Raw genomic sequence first — 23,553 nt, forward strand, 5'->3', positions numbered from 1 at the left:
GGAAATAGTGCTTCCATTTAGTGCTCTTGCTTATGTATAACATTGTTGGAAAACTTTTGCCATATAGTGCTGCAGACACGTGCACATTCCTGAGCTTACATCCCTGCTTTTCAACAAAAAATAACAAGAAAAACGAAGAACATAGTAACACAGTAGATGAGGTTGAAAAAAAGACTGAAGTCCATCAAGTTCAACCTCTACAAATCTAATATACTTACAAAAAAGCTCCAGTTGAGCTTAAATGAATCTCATTAAAATGTGACCCATTTAACACAAGCAATCATATCCCTGAATTCTGTTTATAGTAAGAAATGTATCCAAACCATTTTTAAATGTATCTAACGTATTGGCATTTACTACCTCCTTTGGTAATGAGTTCCACAATTTTATTGCTCTTACAGTGAAAAATCTCCTTTCCTCCAGCCTTAAATTGTGACCTCTTGTCACAAACAATTTTCTTGGAATAAATAGAGTTTCTGCCTTCTCTGTATATGGTCCTTGAATATATTTATATAAAGTAATCATGTCATCTCTCAAGTGCCTTTTTTTTCTAGAGAAAACAGACCCAGTTTGGCTAGCCTCTCCTCATAGCTTATGGTTCTTTTCATACATGCTAGTATCTTATTAGCATTAGAAGCTGTTGCCCTGCATTGTGCACCAATCTTTAGCTTGTTACCTATTACTGCTCCCAAATCCCTTTCCTCCTCTGTTTGGCTAAGTCTAGTCCCATTAAAATAATAGATTGCCTGTTTATTTTTACTTCCAAAATGCAGAACCTTGCATTTTCCAGTATTAAATCTCATTTTCCATTTACCTGCCCATATACATATGATAATTGGAGTAAATTAGAAAGGTGTTTGTTCTATCTGACTCATGAAATTTTTTTGGGGGGGTTTATGTCCCTTTAAGCATTGTTTCATGCATATGTTTTATGACTTAGTACTTCCTTAATGCCTCAGGTATGTATCATTCTAGCTGAAAAGCATTAATGAAGATTTTGTATGACCTGGCTACTGTTCACCAATGGAAATAGGAAAATAATATGCTGTAATACTTTATAAATAATGTCTATCTAAAAAGTTACAGTGATCCAATATCTTAGGTAGATGTAGGTTTAGAATACTTTTTTCTTTTAAAATAAACCAATGGATAAAAATAGCAAATTTTGCCAAGTAATCAAAAGCATCTGTTAAAATGTAAATCTACACCACTCTCTCATGCTTACAATGAAAAAGTCCACTTAATAATTCATACAAGCTGAGAGTGACATACTACTTTATCGAACCTTCTGTATTCTGACAGCAGTTTAATCAGGTCTTCTGTTGAGATCTTGTTACTTTCTTGCCTGAACAAAGGGGAAAACCTGGACTCTCGATCAATGGTCCCATTATTATCTTTAAATATTGGCCTAAAGGAAAAACAGAAGCTAGGTTGTAAACATGACATAATATTAGCTTGGTTTGTTAGTTTTCTTATTAGCTTAAAAAGAAAAAATAATATATATATATATATATATATATATATATATATATATGTTATGGGGAAAGTCAAATATTGGGTAATCCTAGGATTACCCGGGTAAAATGGACATTCCCCAAGTGGCTGTGGTAAAGCCTGATGTAAGATCATAAATCGCCTCAGAGTGCCTGCGCTTTATCAAGTCACTGCATCAAACATATATATGATGCACTGTAATTCCCCCATCTTCACTATCTTTTTTTGCCTCCACCTGGTGGGGTTGAAGCGGGGCAAAGCCCACCTTGTAAACCTAATTTATCAAAGGTTCACTTGGGGTGGATGCCAAAGGACCGACGAGGCACCTTCCTTGAACTCCCCCCGCAAAGGCAAAAAAATAGTGTAGATCGGGGAATTACAGTATATCAGGCTTTACTCAAAGCAGCTTGGGTAATGTCAGTTTTACCCGGGTAATCCTAGGATTACTCGGATATCTTACTTTACCCGTAAGATATATATATATATATATATATATATATATACATATATATATATACACACAGTACTGTGCAAAAGTCTAAGGCCACCATTATATTTGTTATTTTAGCAATGGTATAATGACCATATATAATTATTTCTCAGTCTCTTTATTAGAAAACAACCAGAAAATTCAGGATATTTGTATGCAGTATTAAAAAACTGAAACCCCCCCAGAAAAAAACAGCTTCTATAAGCTAAAGTGGCAAGTATTTAGTGTGACCTCCCCTAACACTTAAGCAATAGCATTGACCTGGCTCTCGTAAAAATAAATGGAATGGAACCCTAATAAATGTAATTTCTAACACCTGTATCTGTCCTACTATTTCATGTCAAAATTACTGCTGTCAAAAAGGTCTATTACACCAGGTTTGTGCAAGACATGCTTGAGCATTACATACCCATGTGATATGAGCTTAATTCACTGAAGTCTTGCTAATAAGACCAACTTTCAATCATTCTATTCAAAATGCCAAGGATCACAGAATTTGACAGAAATAAAATCATACTTTTGCATCAGCAAGGCCACCCTCAAAGGGAAATCAGCAAACAAACTTGATACTCAAGATGTGGTATTCAAGATGTTATAAAGAAATCAGGAGAGGTCAAGGACAAAAAAAAGGACTGGAAGGCCAAGAAAACTTTCAAAATCTAATGAGAAGTTTCTCAGGGTTTCTTCTTTGAGAGACTAGAAGACATCCAGCAAGGAACCGGCTCAGCATCTGGCAGCTTTATCGGGATGTCAAGTGGACCCTTCTACAGTCCGAAGAAGCTTGATCAGGAATGGTCTTTAGCAGCCAAGAAACCACTTTTTCGGAAGGGGAACAGAATGAAAAGGCTAAGATTTCCTAAAGCTCACAAAGATTGGAATGAAAATCAGTGGAAAGAGTATTATGGAGTGACCAATCCAAGTTTGACATTTTTGGGTCCAATCATCAACAATATGTGAGAAAAAGAGTTGCAGAGAGATGGAAGAATGAGTGCTTGCGGCCTTGTGAGAAACATGGTGGAGAATCTGTCCTGGTTTGGGGCTGCATTTCTACCAGTGGTGTTAGTGATATTGTCCAAATTGATGGGATCGTGAATGCTGAAAAGCACAGACAGGTTTTAATTCATCATCCCATTCCTTCTGGAAAGTGCCTGATTGGGAACAGTTTTATTTTTCAGCATAATAATGATCCCAAGCACACTGCCAATGCAGTAAAATCATATATGAGAGAAAAACAGCTGATAAAACACTGACAGTCATGGACTGGCCTGCACAAAGTCCAGACCTGAATATTATAGAAGCAGTATGGGATCACCTGGATAGAGAAAGAAATAAAAGACAACCTAAGTCTAAAGAAGAACTCGGGGAAGTGTGGAAAGAAACCTGGTATAATTTACCAGAAATGTACTTCAGAAAACTTCAGTACAGTCTCCCCAAAAGAGTTTAAGATGTGCTTAGTACCAAGGGAGGTCACACTAAATACTGACTTTTGCCTGAAAAAGCCATTTTGTTCTGAAAAGCATAATTTATGCTTACCTGATAAATTTATTTCTCTTGTAGTGTATCCAGTCCATGGATCATCCATTACTTATGGGATATTAACTCCTCCCCAACAGGAAGTGCAAGAGGATTCACCCAGCAGAGCTGCTATATAGCTCCTCCCCTAACTGCCATTACCAGTCATTCGACCGAAAACATGCAGAGAAAGGAAAACCATAGGGTGCAGTGGTGACTGTAGTTTAATGGAAAAATTACCTGCCTTAAAGTGACAGGGCGGGCCGTGGACTGGATACACTACAAGAGAAATAAATTTATCAGGTAAGCATAAATTATGTTTTCTCTTGTTAAGTGTATCCAGTCCACGGATCATCCATTACTTATGGGATACCAATACCAAAGCTAAAGTACACGGATGACGGGAGGGACAGGCAGGCTCTTTATACGGAAGGAACCACTGCCTGAAGAACCTTTCTCCCAAAAACAGCCTCCGAAGAAGCAAAAGTGTCAAATTTGTAAAATTTGGAAAAAGTATGAAGAGAAGACCAAGTTGCAGCCTTGCAAATCTGTTCAACAGAAGCCTCATTCTTAAAGGCCCAAGTGGAAGCCACAGCTCTAGTAGAATGTGCTGTAATTCTTTCAGGAGGCTGCTGTCCAGCAGTCTCATAGGCTAACCGTATTATGCTACGAAGCCAAAAGGAGAGAGAGGTAGCCGAAGCTTTTTGACCTCTCCTCTGACCAGAATAAACGACAAACAGGGAAGACGTTTGTCGAAAATCCTTAGTTGCCTGTAGATAAAATTTCAGGGCACGGACTACATCTAGATTGTGTAGCAGACGTTCCTTTTTCGAAGAAGGATTAGGACACAAAGATGGAACCACAATCTCTTGATTGATATTCCTGTTAGTGACCACCTTAGGTAGGAACATAGGTTTAGTACGCAGAACTACCTTGTCTGAATGAAAAATCAGATAAGGAGAATCACAATGTAAGGCAGATAACTCAGAGACTCTTCGAGCCGAGGAAATCGCCATTAAAAACAGAACTTTCCAAGATAACAACTTGATATCAATGGAATGAAGGGGTTCAAACGGAACCCCCTGTAAAACATTAAGAACTAAGTTCAAACTCCATGGTGGAGCAACAGTTTTAAACACAGGCTTGATCCTAGCTAAAGCCTGACAAAAAGCTTGAACGTCCGGAACTTCTGACAGACGTTTGTGTAAAAGAATGGACAGAGCTGAAATCTGTCCCTTTAAGGAACTAGCGGATAAACCCTTTTCTAAACCTTCTTGTAGAAAAGACAATATCCTCGTAATCCTAACCTTACTCCATGAGTAACTCTTGGATTCGCACCAATATAAGTATTTGCACCATATCTTATGGTAAATCTTTCTGGTAACAGGCTTCCTAGCCTGTATTAAGGTATCAATAACTGACTCAGAAAAACCACGTTTTGATAAAATCAAGCGTTCAATTTCAAAGTAGTCAGCTTCAGAGAAATTAGATTTTGATGTTTGAAGGGACCCTGGATCAGAAGGTCCTGTTTCAGAGGTAGCGACCAAGGTGGACAGGATGACATGTCCACTAGATCTGCATACCAAGTCCTGCGTGGCCATGCAGGCGCTATTAGAATCACTGATGCTCTCTCCTGTTTGATTCTGGCAATCAATCGAGGAAGCATCGGGAAGGGTGGAAACACATAAGCCATCCCGAAGGTCCAAGGTGCTGTCAAAGCATCTATCAGAACTGCTCCCGGATCCCTGGATCTGGACCCGTAACGAGGAAGCTTGGCGTTCTGTCGAGACACCATGAGATCTATCTCTGGTTTGCCCCAACGTCGAAGTATTTGGGCAAAGACCTCCGGATGAAGTTCCCACTCCCCCGGATGAAAAGTCTGACGACTTAAGAAATCCGCCTCCCAGTTCTCCACTCCCAGGATGTGGATTGCTGACAGGTGGCAAGAGTGAGACTCTGCCCAGCGAATTATCTTTGATACTTCCATCATTGCTAGGGAGCTTCTTGTCCCTCCCTGATGGTTGATGTAAGCTACAGTCGTGATGTTGTCCGACTGAAACCTGATGAACCCCCGAGTTGTTAACTGGGGCCAAGCCAGAAGGGCATTGAGAAATGCTCTCAATTCCAGAATGTTTATTGGTAGGAGACTCTCCTCCTGATTCCATTGTCCCTGAGCCTTCAGAGAATTCCAGACTGCGCCCCAACCTAGTAGGCTGGCGTCTGTTGTTACAATTGTCCAGTCCGGCCTGCTGAATGGCATCCCCCTGGACAGATGTGGCCGAGAAAGCCACCATAGAAGAGAATTTCTGGTCTCTTGATCCAGATTCAGAGTAGGGGACAAGTCTGAGTAATCCCCATTCAACTGACTTAGCATGCACAATTGCAGCGGTCTGAGATGTAGGCGTGCAAAGGGTACTATGTCCATTGCTGCTACCATTAAGCCGATCACCTCCATGCATTGAGCTACTGACGGGTGTTGAATGGAATGAAGGACACGGCATGCATTTTGAAGCTTTGTTAACCTGTCTTCTGTCAGGTAAATCTTCATTTCTACAGAATCTATAAGAGTCCCCAAGAAGGGAACTCTTGTGAGTGGAAAGAGAGAACTCTTCTTTTCGTTCACCTTCCATCCATGCGACCTTAGAAATGCCAGTACTAACTCTGTATGAGACTTGGCAGTTTGAAAGCTTGAAGCTTGTATCAGAATGTCGTCTAGGTACGGAGCTACCGCAATTCCTCGCGGTCTTAGTACCGCCAGAAGAGCACCCAGAACCTTTGTGAAGATTCTCGGAGCCGTAGCCAATCCGAATGGAAGAGCTACAAACTGGTAATGCCTGTCTAGAAAGGCAAACCTTAGATACCGGTAATGATCTTTGTGAATCGGTATGTGAAGGTAAGCATCCTTTAAATCCACTGTGGTCATGTACTGACCCTTTTGGATCATGGGTAAAATTGTCCGAATAGTTTCCATTTTGAACGATGGAACTCTTAGGAATTTGTTTAGGATCTTTAAATCCAAGATTGGCCTGAAAGTTCCCTCTTTTTTGGGAACCACAAACAGATTTGAGTAAAACCCTTGTCCTTGTTCCGACCGCGGAACCGGGTGGATCACTCCCATTAATAAAAGATCTTGTACGCAGCGTAGAAACGCCTCTTTCTTTATTTGGTTTGTTGACAACCTTGACAGATGAAATCTCCCTCTTGGGGGAGAGAATTTGAAGTCTAGAAGGAATTCCTGAGATATGATCTCTAACGCCCTGGACATCCTGGACATCTCTTGCCCAAGCCTGGGCGAAGAGAGAAAGTCTGCCCCCCACTAGATCCGTTCCCGGATCGGGGGCCCTCGATTCATGCTGTCTTAGGGGCAGCAGCAGGTTTCCTGGCCTGCTTGCCCTTGTTCCAGGACTGGTTAGGTCTCCAGCCTTGTCTGTAGCGAGCAACAGCTCCTTCCTGTTTTGGTGCAGAGGAAGTTGGTGCTGCTCCTGCTTTGAAATTACGAAAGGAACGAAAATTAGACTGTCTAGCCTTAGGTTTGGCTCTGTCTTGAGGCAGGGCATGGCCTTTACCTCCTGTAATGTCAGCGATAATTTCTTTCAACCCGGGCCCGAATAAGGTCTGCCCTTTGAAAGGTATATTAAGCAATTTAGATTTAGAAGTAACGTCAGCTGACCAGGATTTTAGCCACAGTGCTCTGCGTGCCTGAATGGCGAATCCGGAATTCTTAGCCGTAAGTTTAGTTAAATGTACTACGGCATCTGAAATAAATGAGTTAGCTAACTTAAGGGCTTTAAGCTTGTGTGTAATCTCATCTAATGGAGCTGATTCAAGTGTCTCTTCCAGAGACTCAAACCAAAATGCTGCTGCAGCCGTGACAGGCGCAATGCATGCAAGAGGTTGCAATATAAAACCTTGTTGAACAAACATTTTCTTAAGGTAACCCTCTAACTTTTTATCCATTGGATCTGAAAAGGCACAGCTATCCTCCACCGGGATAGTGGTACGCTTAGCTAAAGTAGAAACTGCTCCCTCCACCTTAGGGACCGTTTGCCATAAGTCCCGTGTGGTGGCGTCTATTGGAAACATCTTTCTAAATATCGGAGGGGGTGAGAACGGCACACCGGGTCTATCCCACTCCTTAGTAACAATTTCAGTAAGTCTCTTAGGTATAGGAAAAACGTCAGTACTCGCCGGTACCGCAAAATATTTATCCAACCTACACATTTTCTCTGGTATTGCAACTGTGTTACAATCATTCAGAGCCGCTAACACCTCCCCTAGTAATACACGGAGGTTTTCCAGCTTAAATTTAAAATTTGAAATATCTGAATCCAGTTTGTTTGGATCAGAACCGTCACCCGCAGAATGAAGCTCTCCGTCCTCATGTTCTGCAAATTGTGACGCAGTGACTGACATGGCCCTAATATTATCAGCGCACTCTGTTCTCACCCCAGAGTGATCACGCTTACCTCTTAGTTCTGGTAATTTAGCCAAAACTTCAGTCATAACAGTAGCCATATCCTGTAATGTGATTTGTAATGGCCGCCCAGATGTACTCGGCGCTACAATATCACGCACCTCCCGAGCGGGAGATGCAGGTACTGACACGTGAGGCGAGTTAGTCGGCATAACTCTCCCCTCGTTGTTTGGTGAAATATGTTCAATTTTTACAGATTGACTTTTATTTAAAGTAGCATCAATACAGTTAGTACATAAATTTCTATTGGGCTCCACTTTGGCTTTAGCACATATAGCACAGATATCTTCCTCTGAATCAGACATGTTTAACACACTAGCAAATAAACTAGCAACTTGGAAATACTTTTCAAGTAATTTACTATAATATGAAAACGTACTGTGCCTATAAGAAGCACAGAAAAAGTTATGACAGTTGAAAATTAATAAACTGAAAAGTTATAGCATCAAATCTTTGTAAAAAACACAATTTTAGCAAAGGATTGCTCCCATTAGCAAAGGATAACTAACCCTGATAGCAGAAAAAAAAAAAATACAGAAATAAACGTTTTTTTTATCACAGTCAACTACAATCTCACAGCTCTGCTGTGAGTGATTACCTCCCTCAAAACAAGTTTTGAAGACCCCTGAGTTCTGTAGAGATGAACCGGATCATGCAGGGAAGACAATAAACTTCTGACTGAATTTTTTGATGCGTAGCAAAAGCGCCAAAAAAGGCCCCTCCCCCTCACACATAACAGTGAGAGAGATCAGTAAACTGTCATAAATTAAATAAAACGACTGCCAAGTGGAAAAAAATAGTGCCCAAAACATTTTTTCACCCAGTACCTCAGAAAATTAAACGATTTTACATGCCAGCAAAAAACGTTTAACATTAATAAATTGAGTGTTATTAAAAAGCCTGTTGCTAGTCCCTGCAAATTAGGCTAAAGTTTTATGCATACAGTATAATTCCAGTGAAGTGCCATTCCCCAGAATACTGAAGTGTAAAATATACATACATGACAGCCTGATACCAGTTGCTGCTACTGCATTTAAGGCTGAGTTTACATTATATCGGTATGGCAGAATTTTCTCATCAATTCCATTGTCAGAAAATAATAAGCTGCTACATACCTCTTTGCAGATTAATCTGCCCGCTGTCCCCTGATCTGAAGTTTACCTCTCCTCAGATGGCCGAGAAACAGCAATATGATCTTAACTACTCCGGCTAAAATCATAGAAAAACTCAGGTAGATTCTTCTTCAAATTCTACCAGAGAAGGAATAACACACTCCGGTGCTATTATAAAATAACAAACTTTTGATTGAAGGTATGAAACTAAGTATAATCACCACAGTCCTCTCACACATCCTATCTATTCGTTGGGTGCAAGAGAATGACTGGTAATGGCAGTTAGGGGAGGAGCTATATAGCAGCTCTGCTGGGTGAATCCTCTTGCACTTCCTGTTGGGGAGGAGTTAATATCCCATAAGTAATGGATGATCCGTGGACTGGATACACTTAACAAGAGAAATTGTGTTTTCTTTAGTTTTTTGTGTGTACATATTTCCTGTGTTTTGTGTTTGCATATATATACAGTATATACTATATATATATATATATATATATATATATATATATATATATATATATATATATATATATCAGCACTGGATGGGGAGGAGTGCATGGCAAATCTTCAATTTATAACATACACAAAAAACTGATTTACCTAACAAATAAAACACATACAACTAGGTGGAAAAATATAAGTATAGTTTACAACCCGGGTGTAAAAAGTTACTGATCCACGCAACATTGCTATCTTAATACAAAAACATCAAAATAGTATACCAACATACCAAGACATTTATACAAAAGATATAAATAAATCTTTATTGTGAAATTTAAGGGGAATTGACACCTTTTTTCAGTCTATGAAGAGTTATAGAAAAAAATACAAAGAAATATTTATTGTGGTTTTTGTTGAATTTAAGCAAGGAAGAGGTGAATTGTTTAAAACACCATAATAAGAATTTGTATTGTAAATCCAGTAAGTGTTAGCTTCTCTCTACTGTATGTGTGTGTGTCACCTTTATTTGTATCTCAGTTTGTTTGGTTGACATGATAAGGACACTGTCCTAGACCTTTCACCATTTGGCCAAATGCTGTAAATAACTCTTCCATTGTGCTTTTAATCTAGCTGTGTGCATGCAAGTGAGTGGCTTTCTATGTAGAGTGTTTTTTATGTAATTTTTCCTATGGGCTTTGCCCCCAGCTTGTCTGGAGTTAAATCTCTGAATGACTGAAAGTAAATGCAGCTGTCTGTGATTGTTGGTGAGCACCTAGACTGACTAGTGGCATGTTCAGTCCTTTTCCATCTATGTGTACAAGTATGTATTTGTGTGTGTATACATCTTAGCCTTAAACAGATGAAAAAGTATTCCCATAAGATCACTTTCACCATATATATAGTAGCTAATACTTGTTACCATATACTACTACAGTTAATATCAATATTATTTATGTTAAATATGATAACACAGTTAACTACATTTAACTTACCTTACTGACCATGCAAAAGGCATACGGTATCTCCCCAGTTTACTGCAAAACTGTTTGGTTGATTTCAATACTTTCTGGGCTGACTAAAAGTAAGCATTTTATTTAGAATCATAATATAACAGAAAACAAATATCATGCATTTCAACATAGACAGGTTCTTCTGTGGATTTAGGTTATTAATAAATCTAAAAATGAAATAGATCTGTCGGTTTTTAAACCAAATACATCATTTGACCTAGCAAGTATTTATTTTCCTCTACATGCACTATTGCTTTCTATTAAAATGAGTGATTTGACTGTTATGTTTACGTCATTTGTGAGTTGATGGAAAACTTCTTACTGGGTCAGAAATAGCTGCAAGCATTGTTTTGATGATAGAGCAAGCACAAAGCTTTCAGCCCATGACCCATTAATGCATTTGTGTTCATGGACAGGACACTGCTATAAATTATTTCTGAAAGGAATTAAGCCTAAGAGTCACTGATACTTCTAGTTACTGGACACTGATCAAAGGCAGTGAGCATAATGCTATATGGATTAAAACTACAATCCCCAGGTAGTAAAGATACAGGACAGCCTGCCTTATTATGAGTCAAATATTTCTTAACAAAAAAGGGCAACGTAGCATCCTAAATTATTAGACAACATCCTCTGTCTACAGCAAACAATACAAAAACGATTCTGCATTACTTTACCTTGCTTGAGTCGGAATTCCTAATATATGGATCAGCACTGCTGGCAATATTTCCCATGAGAACCTTTTCAATTCTAGCAACTAAAACCACATCTGAATGTGGATTTGTTACTGAAAAAACTGCCTGCAAGAGAAACCATGCATACATTCAAGGTTGGGCTTTGCTTCCACAAAATAAGCTTACTGCTAGTAAATAAGAGTCAGAATGACCCTGTATTTGCTTTGGGAATATATCTAAATCCATTGCCATTTTCCTATTATAGTGTGCTGGTCTGAAACACAATGTCATAGACCTATTAAACCCTGAGATCAGTTCTGTAGTTGAGATTCTCTGTAACCAGGAGGTCAGAATGTTTTTATACAGATGCTACTGTTCCTAACATTGACGTCTTCTACAATGATAACAGAAATGCTTACAAATTAGTAGGACTAGACGAACGTTTTGCAACATTCGAAAAATGAAACAAATTTTAACACACTCTTTCTCATTCATTTCGAAGTTTTAAATGTGTGTACAACATTCTAACTTTTGTTGAATGTAATAGTATTTCTGATGCTATCTTTAAATGCAATATAAGAATAACTCAATTTTCAAAATAGAAACATGTGAATCAATATATTTATAGAATTCCCTGCCACATGATCTATTGAACTTCTGACTAGTATTTGTTAAATCGAATATTACATTCGAAATTGTGAATGTGGGTATTCGATCTAATTATGAACATTCAAAAATGAAAGTAACGTTACAAAACCTGGAAATAACATTCCATTACCGAATTTTAATGGATTTTCATTCATATCAAAATTCGATTGTCCAAAACAAATGTCCACAGGACTATTCATTCTACCAAGAGAATTACACTTTCACCACATTTGCCCATCCCTACAAATTAGTAAAATAAATTTGTTCCGTTCAGGGTAAAAAAAATCATTATTATGTCTGCCCCTGTATTGCCTTGTAAAGATCTATGTATATTTTCAGTATTAAAGGGACATAATTTTGCATCTAAAATAGGTCATTTTAAAATGTACTACAATTATATATTTGTGTAAAATGGATGTACCTGTTATGAGAATGTGTCTTTTTGTTTTTATGCTTGGCGGTGTGTTACTAACGTACAAAACAGTCAGAGTTCTGCTAATCAGCTAATGATCAATCATTTATACACTGGTAAGCACAATCAAATCAAATCAAATATAAATATAAATATTACATATGCACAACAATTAAAATATAGTGATTTCTATCCTTTTTATTAATAATAATAATAATAATAATAATAATAATGATGATAAAAAAATGAAACAACCTTCTGGCAACTCATTTCTTCTAAATACTGTTTCAGTATTTCCTGGCATATACATAATTTCTATAAAGTAATACTTGTAGTTTTATACCTCATATTATTGCAGTGAAATAAAAGTAATGCAACATGTTTAGAATGTAATTATTTCATATGTGCATGTTTGAAAATGTGGGAAGGAAGGTATAGAATGTTGTATTATCACATTAATAAAATATGTATTAAAAAAATGTTGTTTTTTATTAAATAGCCATTCAAAGTAGAATTCTGAAAACTTTTAAAAATAAACTAAATATTATAGTTGAATACACTATCAATAATGAAACTGATAGGATAATCTAAATATTTCCTAGTAAAAAGTGATTGGAAATTTTATTATATAAAGAAAAACAACTTTTTACTGCTTAAAGTGCCATAAAACAAGTTGAGATCTGTGCATATCATAAAAGGGCTAATTAAGTAAAAGTTGTTCGCATAAAAATATTGTTTAAAAATTGCTGGCAAAGTATTTTAAAATAATTTTCAAAAATAAGCAAAATTACTTAAATAGCCATGCTGTCTGAAGTAATCTGATCCACCCCCTTATCAGTGTTTAGCATCAAAAACACAGGCATTGTATTTCACAGCTGATTGCCTGCTTTTAGGCATGCTCCAGCAGATAATGAGAGTTATTAAAGTCTGCATTCTACCAAAAGCAAAGGTAGCTATATATGCAGCCATAAAAGGAAATGTGTGGGGGAGTTAGAGCTGTACAATTCCGAAACTTAAAAGAATGGGTTAATGGTGAGGCAATGCAGTATAAATTTGCAGGTAAAGTAATTAGAGTACATATTATATTTTGTCTCTAATTCCAACTTGTTTTATGTCCCTTTAAAGGGAACCATAACACCTGCTTTGAAATGTTTTTTACTAACTGTTTCTGATTATGCAAAATAAACTAACTACAATTCTGTGTGTGGTCATCAATTTACTGCATTCTGTTGCAGAAAACACCTTTATAATTTGAATGTTAATCTGCAGACTACAATCTGCTACGTATGCTGCCATATTGGCAATTACTTTCCACTACAGTGGGTCATGTGACAAAAATGTCACCTTCCTCTATTACTAACACTGAGAAAGCAGAATGATCACATTCAGTGTCTGAGAAGAATGGCATCAGGCACTGCTATAATTATAAATACCAAGAGCAGGGAAGGAAGTGGGAGGGGGAGAGGAATGCACAGGGGGAAGAAAGGCTCCGGAGACAGAACCCAAACTCTTGCTGCAGATATAAATGTAAAAAGAAACATCTGCATTCATCTAAGTTACTCACAGTCTCAGGAGTCTCCCTCCCCCTTCCTCCCCTGCTCTTGGTATTTATAATCGTAGCAGTGCCTGAAGCCATTCTTCTTAGACACTGTAGTCATGCTCTGCTTCCTCAGCATTAGAAAAAGGAGGTGCCTTGTGAGTCACGTGATCTACAGTACTGATGTAGAACGCACGTTATAACATGGCAGCTTACATACAAAGTGCTAGGCTGCAGATTAAGCTGTTATTAAATTATTTATTATGAGGCTGGTTTTCTACAACAGAATTAAAAGATGAAGACTGCATACATAATTGTTAGTTAATTTATTTTGCAGTATTAGAACAAGTTAGTTTAGAATATTTGAAGCAGGTGTTATGGTTCCCTTTAAGGACAATCAGGATGGGTAAATGTGCTGCATAGTGGAAGGAGCAAATCAGCTGTCTCACTGCAAAATACCAAGTGAAACAGACTATTTTACTCCTTGGTAGGTATAATATTACTGTGGCCTTTATGAACTTGCTTACTTGTCTAGGGTACTGCAGCCATTTCTCTAAATAACTCTGCACATGAGGTTCTTCTGATCCTTTTGAGTGGCTAATGGAAGGTGAAGTTGTTCCATTTTCCACAGAGCTTGTGCAAGAAGAAATCATCTGTCTTACAATATCATGGTTAAGGTCTACATGGAAATCGGCTGATATCTTCCGGCCATCTCTTATATCAAACACAGCAAAACTTATAAAGAATGGTTCAATCTGCAGAAAAAAAGAAATCATCCAATATGAATTAAATCAAAATGAGCTTAAACTAAATGAGATATTATTTGTAAAAAAAACTGGAAATAAATAAATAAAGCAATTAATTTAATGAAGCAATTAAAAACACATGCAGACACTTCATCTGCATAAAATATTTAATTCCTTTAATGTTCTGTTCTGTTATTTTAAATGGACAGTCAACACCGAAATTGTTATTGTTTAAAAAGATAAATAATGCCTTTACTACCCATTCCGAGCTTTGCACAACCAACATTGTTATATTAATACACTTTATAACATATATACCTCTAATGATCTACCGGTTTCTAACCTACTACAGAGAGCCTCTTATCACATGCTTTTTTATTTGCTTTTCACAACAAGAGACTGCTAATCCATGTGTGACTAAAGATAACATTGTGCTCTCTCCCGTGGAGTTGTGCTGGATACAGCACTTATTGGCTAAAATGCAAGTCAATAGATAATAAATAAAAATTCATGTGATCGGGGGCTGTCAAAAGAGGCTTAGATAGAAGGTAATCACAGAGGTAAAAAGTATATTAATATAACCATGTTGGTTGTGCAAAACTGGGGATCAGGTAAGGGATTATCTATCTTTTAAAACAATAACATTTTTGGAGTTGACTGTCCCTTTAATATTTTTTTATTTGTCCATGATCACAAAATAGCAATATTAAGTATATGTTAATTATAAAACTATTATTTCATTTTTCTTATAGGGAACTGGAGAATAAAATTAGTAATATCAAACCTCAGTGTTTTAGAAAAATCACTACAGAAACTGACCGTGAATTAAAAGGAAAGGCAAGTTAAAATTAAACTTTCAGATACAGCATGCAATTTTAAACAACTGTCCAGTTTACTTATATTATCAAATTGACTTTGTTCTCTTGGTATCCTTACTTGAACAGCATACCTAGGTATGTTCATGCCTTGAGCAATATATGGACATAAATGCTATACACTGGCAGCAATGTTTATAACTGTTTCTAATAATGTTATACATTGTTTTGCACTATAGGACATATATTGTCTGCAATGTATAGTGCTCACAACTCAAGCACTCTCCTGAGGCTACATATGTACTTAAAGGAAGAAGAGAGAACTAATCATATAAATAAATTGTAAATTTGATTAAAATTGCATACTCTATCTGAATCACGAAAGTTAAAATTTTAACTTTTATGTTGCTTTAAAGACTGCAGAAAGTGTTGAAAAATATTGTTTTATATTCCCCTAGCCTGGATAAAATCAACATGGGGAAAAGATTATTCAAATCTCAGAAAAACAAGAAAGAATGGAGTCCCCCTCCAAAGTCTTACATATTATGGGTCTAATGATCTATAGGTCTTTGTGACATTCTCTAAGAATGCTCACCAGTACTTCTATTTCCCTGGTCGAATTCTCTGAAGCCACTTTTTACACTGAAAACAGGATGTCTTGCTAAAGGGCGTATACCACATTTTCATACTGGAAGGAGATGCACACATTACTAAAGTGCACAATGAAAATTGTGATTTAAAAATCATACAAAACTAATAATTGAACGTTTCACACAAAAATACACAAGAAAAATTGTACATAAAAAATCTTAACAAAAATGTTCACCAAAAATCATATTTTATCAAAATCATAAAACTTGTATGCAAATTCCACCGGAATAAATAGTATTAAATATGCACAGAGTAAGCCATAATATAAGGACGCTGGATGTACAAAAAAAATTCATACTTAATAAATACAAAATACAAAGCGTAATTGTCTCTCAAATCCAAGTGTAATTATCTAAACATTTCCGCCCTACGGATCTTCTTGTTTTTTCTCGCAAGTTAAAAGTTGGTGAGCTTTATTTTTAATAAATTCTCAAAACACTAATTACTGTGAATGAAAAACCTATTCAATTTTATGGTACAGTGCACTAAAAACAGCGTATTTTGATTTGTATTAGGCGTAATATTAAAGTTTAACATACGCCGAGTTCTCCTTGTGTATGTGGTCCTCCATTGGGAACTTTTACATAGCAGAGAGCTCTCATAATTTCTATGGGAGGCAGCTTAACTCTCGCAGGGACAACCCATTTTTTTTTATAATTGCACCAAGACTGCGAAGCTAAACATGTTTTTTCACATTTCTCCATTGTCTCCATACTCACAAAAAAATCCATAGAACTTGGTAAATGTCATCAATTCTCTGTTAGAATGTATTTAATATTGCCTAGAATCTCAAAATTCAATAAACTATCAATTCTAATCCATCCTTTGCCTCACATTAACCTAGTATAATAGATCGAAATGATGTTATAGTTACGGAAATAACCTAATGCCTTTGTATGAAATAGATTCAAGTTAAATTTTAAGAACGAAGAGTTTCAAAACATGCAAGGGGTTTTTCTGTACTACATTGTCATGCTTTTGGCAGTTGTTGAAATATAAGACAGCCCTATGATTCGAGGAAGGTCATTTGATATCAGCAAGTATTGTAATCTAAGATAGATAGACTTTGGTTTATGCATATTTTCATTGAACTTGACCGATTGATTTTAAAAATCTGTTTAGTTTGCTTGTCTGGTATCCTAAAAGAGAAAAATATTACAATTAGAAAATGATCCTAACCCAAAATGAATATAAGGCATACTGTGAAATAAAATGTTGTCATTGACTTGGGCTATGGACAACTGCATTGATGGATATTTTCTTCTCAAATCTCACTTGGGGAACAAAACTATTCTGGCAAAGTAATAGGTTCTGAGATTGTTTATATGGTGTCGGCATTTCTAGTGAAATGCTTGTGCAATGCCACCCTCTGCTCACTGGCGGCCAATCAGCCGCTAGCAGTGGCTGTCAATCATCTCGATCCTAAAAGGTGGCAGAGAGTTTAAGGCGGAGCTGCTTCCTAACCTCTGTTTCATGCTCGCCTAAAACGATAGGCCTCAGAGGCAGTTTTCTCAACTTCATAAATGGAGCCCTCTTCATTTTTTTGTCTTTTCACCAATTTCCTGAAACAGTGTATAATAAAATGAACAGCCATTTGCTTCCCATATCTTACATTAGTCACTGGATCACTGTCATTTTCTGTGACACAGGCTTGAAGATTCAGACTGAGGGATTTGCAAGATATCATAATCCTCTTAGCTTTCTTTTCTTCAAATGGTTTGATCACAGTGTCATTTGCAGATATATCTGTTTTCTGCAGCTTTGATATCTAAAATATAAATGTGAGTTGATTAGAGACAAAATAAAAAATAACTTCCATACAAACTGAGTGTTTCTCAGAACAAAACTATTCCAGTGCTTTCTTTTTTAGTCTTCATGCAGGAGTAAACAACTTTAGAAATGTTATTAATTAAAACAAAAAATATAATTCTACATTAACATTTATATGAGTTGTTTAAATATAAATGCCAAAAACAATGTGTTCTTTTTTAAAGACAGACACTTTGTCCTTTGGGAAGTCACTAATCACAGGTTAACTTAAATTCTGTGTGATTCAAGGCTTTATAGTAACTGTTCTTTATTAAATTGTATAGACTATATATGTAGGTTTATACTATATACAAATGCAATATATGGGAGTATAAATCATTTTAAAAACATTACATTACAAGGTTAGAAAATGAGCATAAAACTGTGTATAATCTCCATTATATTAAATCATTGACTTAATCAAATGTGTTATAAATGCCCATTTTAAAATCTCCATTCTCAAACCATTAATTAAGCCAAGACTTAAAGGTACATTACACATTAATTACATTTCATGAACATTCCTCTAATCATTGGTGCTGCCATTATGGAACCTAGGTTACACTCTAGGTATCTAAAAGAGAGTTACTACACATGTGCAAACAGGTAAGCACTAGAATGTAGTGAAAGATAGATTTCAACATGGCGGCACCGATATATAAGGGAGTCAGGGAATACCTCAATACTATGCTAATAAAAAGTTATGTTTAATACCACTTTAAGAAATACCCATGTATTAACCCCTATTTGAGGCTCTGTTACTCCTAACCATCTGACTTATATGTCATGTAATGTAACCAGTTCTAAACTATAATTAAGCTATCCACTGCAAATCTAATTCAAAATAGGTTTTGTAATAATTTATTTTACACATTGATTGAGAAACTGAATATAATAAGCTTTTACACTAATAGACCATTATAAAACACTGAAAAGGTGCTAATACAACAATGTAGATCAATAAAGGAATATAGCATCTGTTAGATGGATTTGTGGTATGAAAATTGAATTAACTGTAACAAATACTGTTCAGTGGTAATACATAAAACATAGCTAATAGTCATGGATCTGAAACTTCTGAGATATATATGGATTTATATGTATTAATATTTTGATTTAAAACAATCCATTATAGTTTAATGTTGAAATAAATATACTAATGTTGTGTTGGTTTATTACCCCATTTTCAAATTCCATTGTGTTCATAATGGGAAAAAATAAAACTCCTGTTATTTCACTCCCTGTCTGAGTGAGTTTCCTTATTATAGTCCACATGAAGGTATCTGCTTTATGATCATGCATGTTTGTAACATGTCTGAACATTGACAATGGGGGATTCACCTGTGTAATATTTGGCAAATGCTCATGGATTCTAACACTGGTCTCCTTTTTAGTTTGTTCCTACATATAGGTAGGGTAGAGTGAGAAGACTTTATAATCTATTTGAAGGAGAAACAGCATCTCACAGCAGTGGGTTATATAGAGAGTAAGTACTCATTTACTTTTACCCTTGAAATGGTTTCTTTTATATATCAGATGATCACCTACCACAACTAGGGCTGGTACCACAATAATATAGAGATAAGCAATATTTTTAAACAATGTGCTCAATTACCTTGAGTGTTTCATACAGACTGTTTATAAATTTCAGTGTTAATAATTTACCTATGAGCCAGAGTTTAGAAAATAACAAATAGGTCTACGGCTGTGGAATTTGGTTAAGTTTTATTTTGGGCTCTAGTACATGGCCAATTGGAAATACCAGTACCACTAGTCAAACAACTACACACAAATACAGATATATGTATAATGTACATACACTAAGAGGACAGGAGTGAGCTTAATATCATACCTACCAACTATCAAAAAATTCACCTAACTGTCCTGATTTATAATAAATTAGCAGCAGATCCCTACATTGCAAGTTACCCACAAGTTAAAAAATACTTCGGCTGCAGATTTACAAGAGGTATGTGAACAGAAAATATTGTAATCAGCTATAGTGGATGTGTTTGGCCCCGGAGCACTTAACTGTGCACATCTCAGCCCATGTTAAGAAGAATGCAGGTGCAATGCTGCTGGAATCAAAAAGTGTATTATGAACTGTTCAATGTTTACAGTAGATAAGGAATTACCACAGGGTGTTGTGATGCTTCAGAGAAGTGTGCTAAGCATAGAACTGTGTGCATTTGTAGTAGAGTTTAACATAGCACAGGATATGCAACCAGCGTTAAGGGCAGCATTATTTGTAACCCTAATGTTGAAGTGACTCTGCGGCAGAAAGTGTTCCAAAAGTGGCACAGGAAGTTTTAAAAGACACGTGAAAGCACTATTTGTCAAGTATTTTTTTTGTTATGAAGATTTTGGCTTTTATGCTCTTAACCTCCAATGTTATGACTTCTGTTTCGACTTTGGCCTGTTCATGCATATTGTCTCTTGCTTGGCCCCTTGCTGAGTTGCCTACTTTGGACTGATCACATGGATGCTGACCTTTGGAATGAATTTATGGGCTATTCTTCTTCCTATCCCTTATGCTATGTATATTGGTTATTGTTAAATCTCCTGTTCCTGACTCTCGCATACTGACTTCTCACCTGATTTGACACCTGGTTCTAATTATCTCACATGGTACAGACGTCCAGTTATCCTTACCATAAGCAAGTTTCTTTTCTTGCCATCCTTAAAATAATGAACTTTCTCCTCATTTTTTATGGCTATCAAGTACATCAAACATTGCAAAGTTGATGTAACTTCTAGGCCTGTGAATAATTAAACTCACAAACAGTGGATTCCTAGAAATGCACAAGGGATCAAATTATATATATATATATATATATATATATATATATATATATATATATATATATATATATATATATATATATATATAAGCGCAAAAGTTCATAAGGTATATGCACTCTCACCACCGTCCTGCAACTGCCAGGGTGCTCTTGAGGAGTATGCAGCAAGGAAACAAAGTGAAGCACTCACTGGACTTTGGATATCAGTGTGAAATATTTTATTAGTGACGTTTCGGGACCTCAAACGTCCCTTCTTCTGATCAGGTCTGATCACTCATTTAAAGTTCAGACTAAGTGCTATTGCATTGTCTTGTTATCTTGCATTTGTTGATTATGCAAATCTACTGTATTGACTGGTCCTTTAATTGCACATTGAGGAAGAGAAAAGGTATAAAACAGTGGAACAGTGGGACAAAAAAAGCACCTTCTGAGTCCTGGATCTTGTTAGCACTTGCTTTTCCCTGTTAAAAGGGAATACTAAAACCTGCAATGAAGCCACGTTGCAATGTTTGAAGACGTGAGTAATTGCTGCTACAAGAATAATAACAAATTCATTAAAAGTAAATGCATAATAAAGCAGTGTGTGGATAGTTTTTCTGTAGGTAAAAAAACAAAACAAACAAGACAGTACTTACACATATATCTGGATCAAGACAAAACAGATTAAGTCTTTCTGCAATTCTTGCAGCTTTTATGCTTTCTTCGGTTTCTGTGATATACTATAAAAAGATATAATCAGTTAGATTATTATGGCAACGCACTATAATTTACATTTGCAAGCAATTTCCATAATTAGTCCAAGACTAGCACCTTTTATTGCTCTTAACACTTCCCTGATCTTGTCTCTACACTTCCAGATCTCAGATTCTAATAAAGATTTTGGTGCAATATACAAGCACATGATATTAAAGGTTATAATTTATTACTATAATATTATATTGGAAACTGTAAAGTGTTTCATTAGAAACTTTCTTTACATATATAGCATTGAAATATATATATATATATACATGAGACTTCCTTGGCAAGTGAAAACATGCATCTATATAAAATTGTGTCTTATCACAGTCATAGCTTAAGCCTAAACAAGCATTTTTCAGATAATTACAACTTTTGCATCTAGTAAGCAGCAGAACTGTTGGTTTCTACCTCAGACTGCTAGTTTATCAGGCACCCAAAATCAGTTTTGAGTGCAAACTACATTTTAAAGACAGTGGTATCCCTAGTGAAAAAGGATAATCTTCCTGTGGTCATTCTGAAGTAATCTATTACTCCAGAATAGTCATAAGAAGCCCTCCTGAAGTTTCTCCACAGGCCAAAAATTTTTACTCTAGGGTCATTGACTGGCTGCTCATGCTTGTGAAGTAATCAGTAAGGTAATCTGCTAATCATTCTGAAGTTATTACCCAGAATTTTTTTTACCTTAGCTGATGACTTTACAAGCCTGATGATGTCTGATGATGTGCAAATGACTTCTAAAGTAGTTTGATGATCATCAAATGACTCCAGGATGGTCTCTAAAGTAATCCTGTTTGCCCTGGGATCTCCAACAGTAAGATTCAGTGTTAATATTGATATATTTCTAAAAAAAATAAAATAACAATAACAATATAAAAAAAGCCTGCCTGACCATTTTAACAGATCAGCATGATATGTTCACAGATCCTTATGACTTGAATAGAAAGGATTATAAGTATGAGGCCCACAACTAAGTCTTTGGGGCCAAATTATGGAGCTTGATGCCCCTTGTTTCAAAAGACCGCTGCTCCATAACTTGCCAGCCTGCTCTGAGGCGGCGGACAGAAATCAACCCGATCAAATACAATCGGGTTGATTGACACCCTCTGCTAGCTGCCAATTGGCCGCAAATTTGCAAGGGGCGGTATTGCACAAGCAGTTCTGGTGAACTGTTTGTGCAATGATAAATGCCGACAGCATATGCTGTCTGCATTTATCGATGTGCAGCGGACATGATACGCTACATTGTATCATGTCTGCTCGCACTTTGATAAATATGCCCCTTTAAAGTCATTTGAATGTTGTTATTGCATTCTAATTTACCATTATTACAGCTGGTAATTGTATCCGGTCAGTCTCTCCATGGATGCAGTCATGGCCACGAATACAGATTTTATTCATTTCCTCCCTTTGTGATGATTTATCTCTGAGTAGGAAAGTGGTTCTTTAAAACTCTCAGCCTTAGTTCTGAAACTTATTAGAAGTTTGTGCAATACTTATCTGCTCAATTCTATCTATTGTCTCTGATGCCTTGGCAGTGGAGGCTCCTCCATTTGAGCACTCCCGCACGTGAACACCCAAAAGAAAAAGGGAAAAAAAGAAAGAAAATATTTTTTTGGATGAATAAATATAATTTCTCCTATTGGAAATATTATATTTATTCAGCCAAAAATTTTCTAGTCTAAACTGTCAAGTTGTCAATTTTTATTAAAAAAACCCAACCTCTTTTATATACCTCTATTTCACTTCTCTACCGCACGTGCGGTAGAGCAGTATAGCCTGCCATATAAATTTGCATAATTTTCCTATGTGACTACAGCGCAGCCCATAACTGAGCCTATACCTCTCTTAATCGCACAATATTTAGTGTGCGACTAGTGTTTTTTTTATGGGCGGCCAGCAGATGGAGCACTTTTTTTTTGCTGGCTGTTAACAGGCAAATACAGTCTACAATGATATCTGTGTCATACAAGTAATGAGGTGATAGCGTATGCAGAGGGCAAACTACTAGTTTATCAAGTAAGCTTTATAATTAATTGTCTTAATGATTAAGTGTATGAGGTGGATTAGGGAACTGAATATGACTTTTTATTTTTTAATAGCAAAAAAATAATAAGATTTTAGACTGTCTAAAAGTCTCGTTGATTGGGGTTGGGGCCGGGCCGGGCCAGGTCAGGATGCAGCACTG

The 23,553-nt window shown here is 36.4% G+C and overlaps 1 protein-coding gene across 1 annotated transcript in view; it reads right to left on the reverse strand.

Annotated features, from left to right (window-relative positions):
* Positions 1-23,553, reverse strand: part of DOCK10 (dedicator of cytokinesis 10) — a 618,846-nt gene that overhangs the window by 325,106 nt on the left and 270,187 nt on the right. The window contains 6 exon segments of the mRNA XM_053710021.1: positions 1,286-1,408; positions 10,517-10,599; positions 11,212-11,334; positions 14,333-14,560; positions 17,630-17,785; positions 21,263-21,346. Of these exon segments, the coding sequence (XP_053565996.1) occupies positions 1,286-1,408; positions 10,517-10,599; positions 11,212-11,334; positions 14,333-14,560; positions 17,630-17,785; positions 21,263-21,346 (797 nt within the window).

Source organism: Bombina bombina, chromosome 4 (assembly GCF_027579735.1).
Source record: "Bombina bombina isolate aBomBom1 chromosome 4, aBomBom1.pri, whole genome shotgun sequence".
Lineage (NCBI taxonomy): Eukaryota > Metazoa > Chordata > Amphibia > Anura > Bombinatoridae > Bombina > Bombina bombina.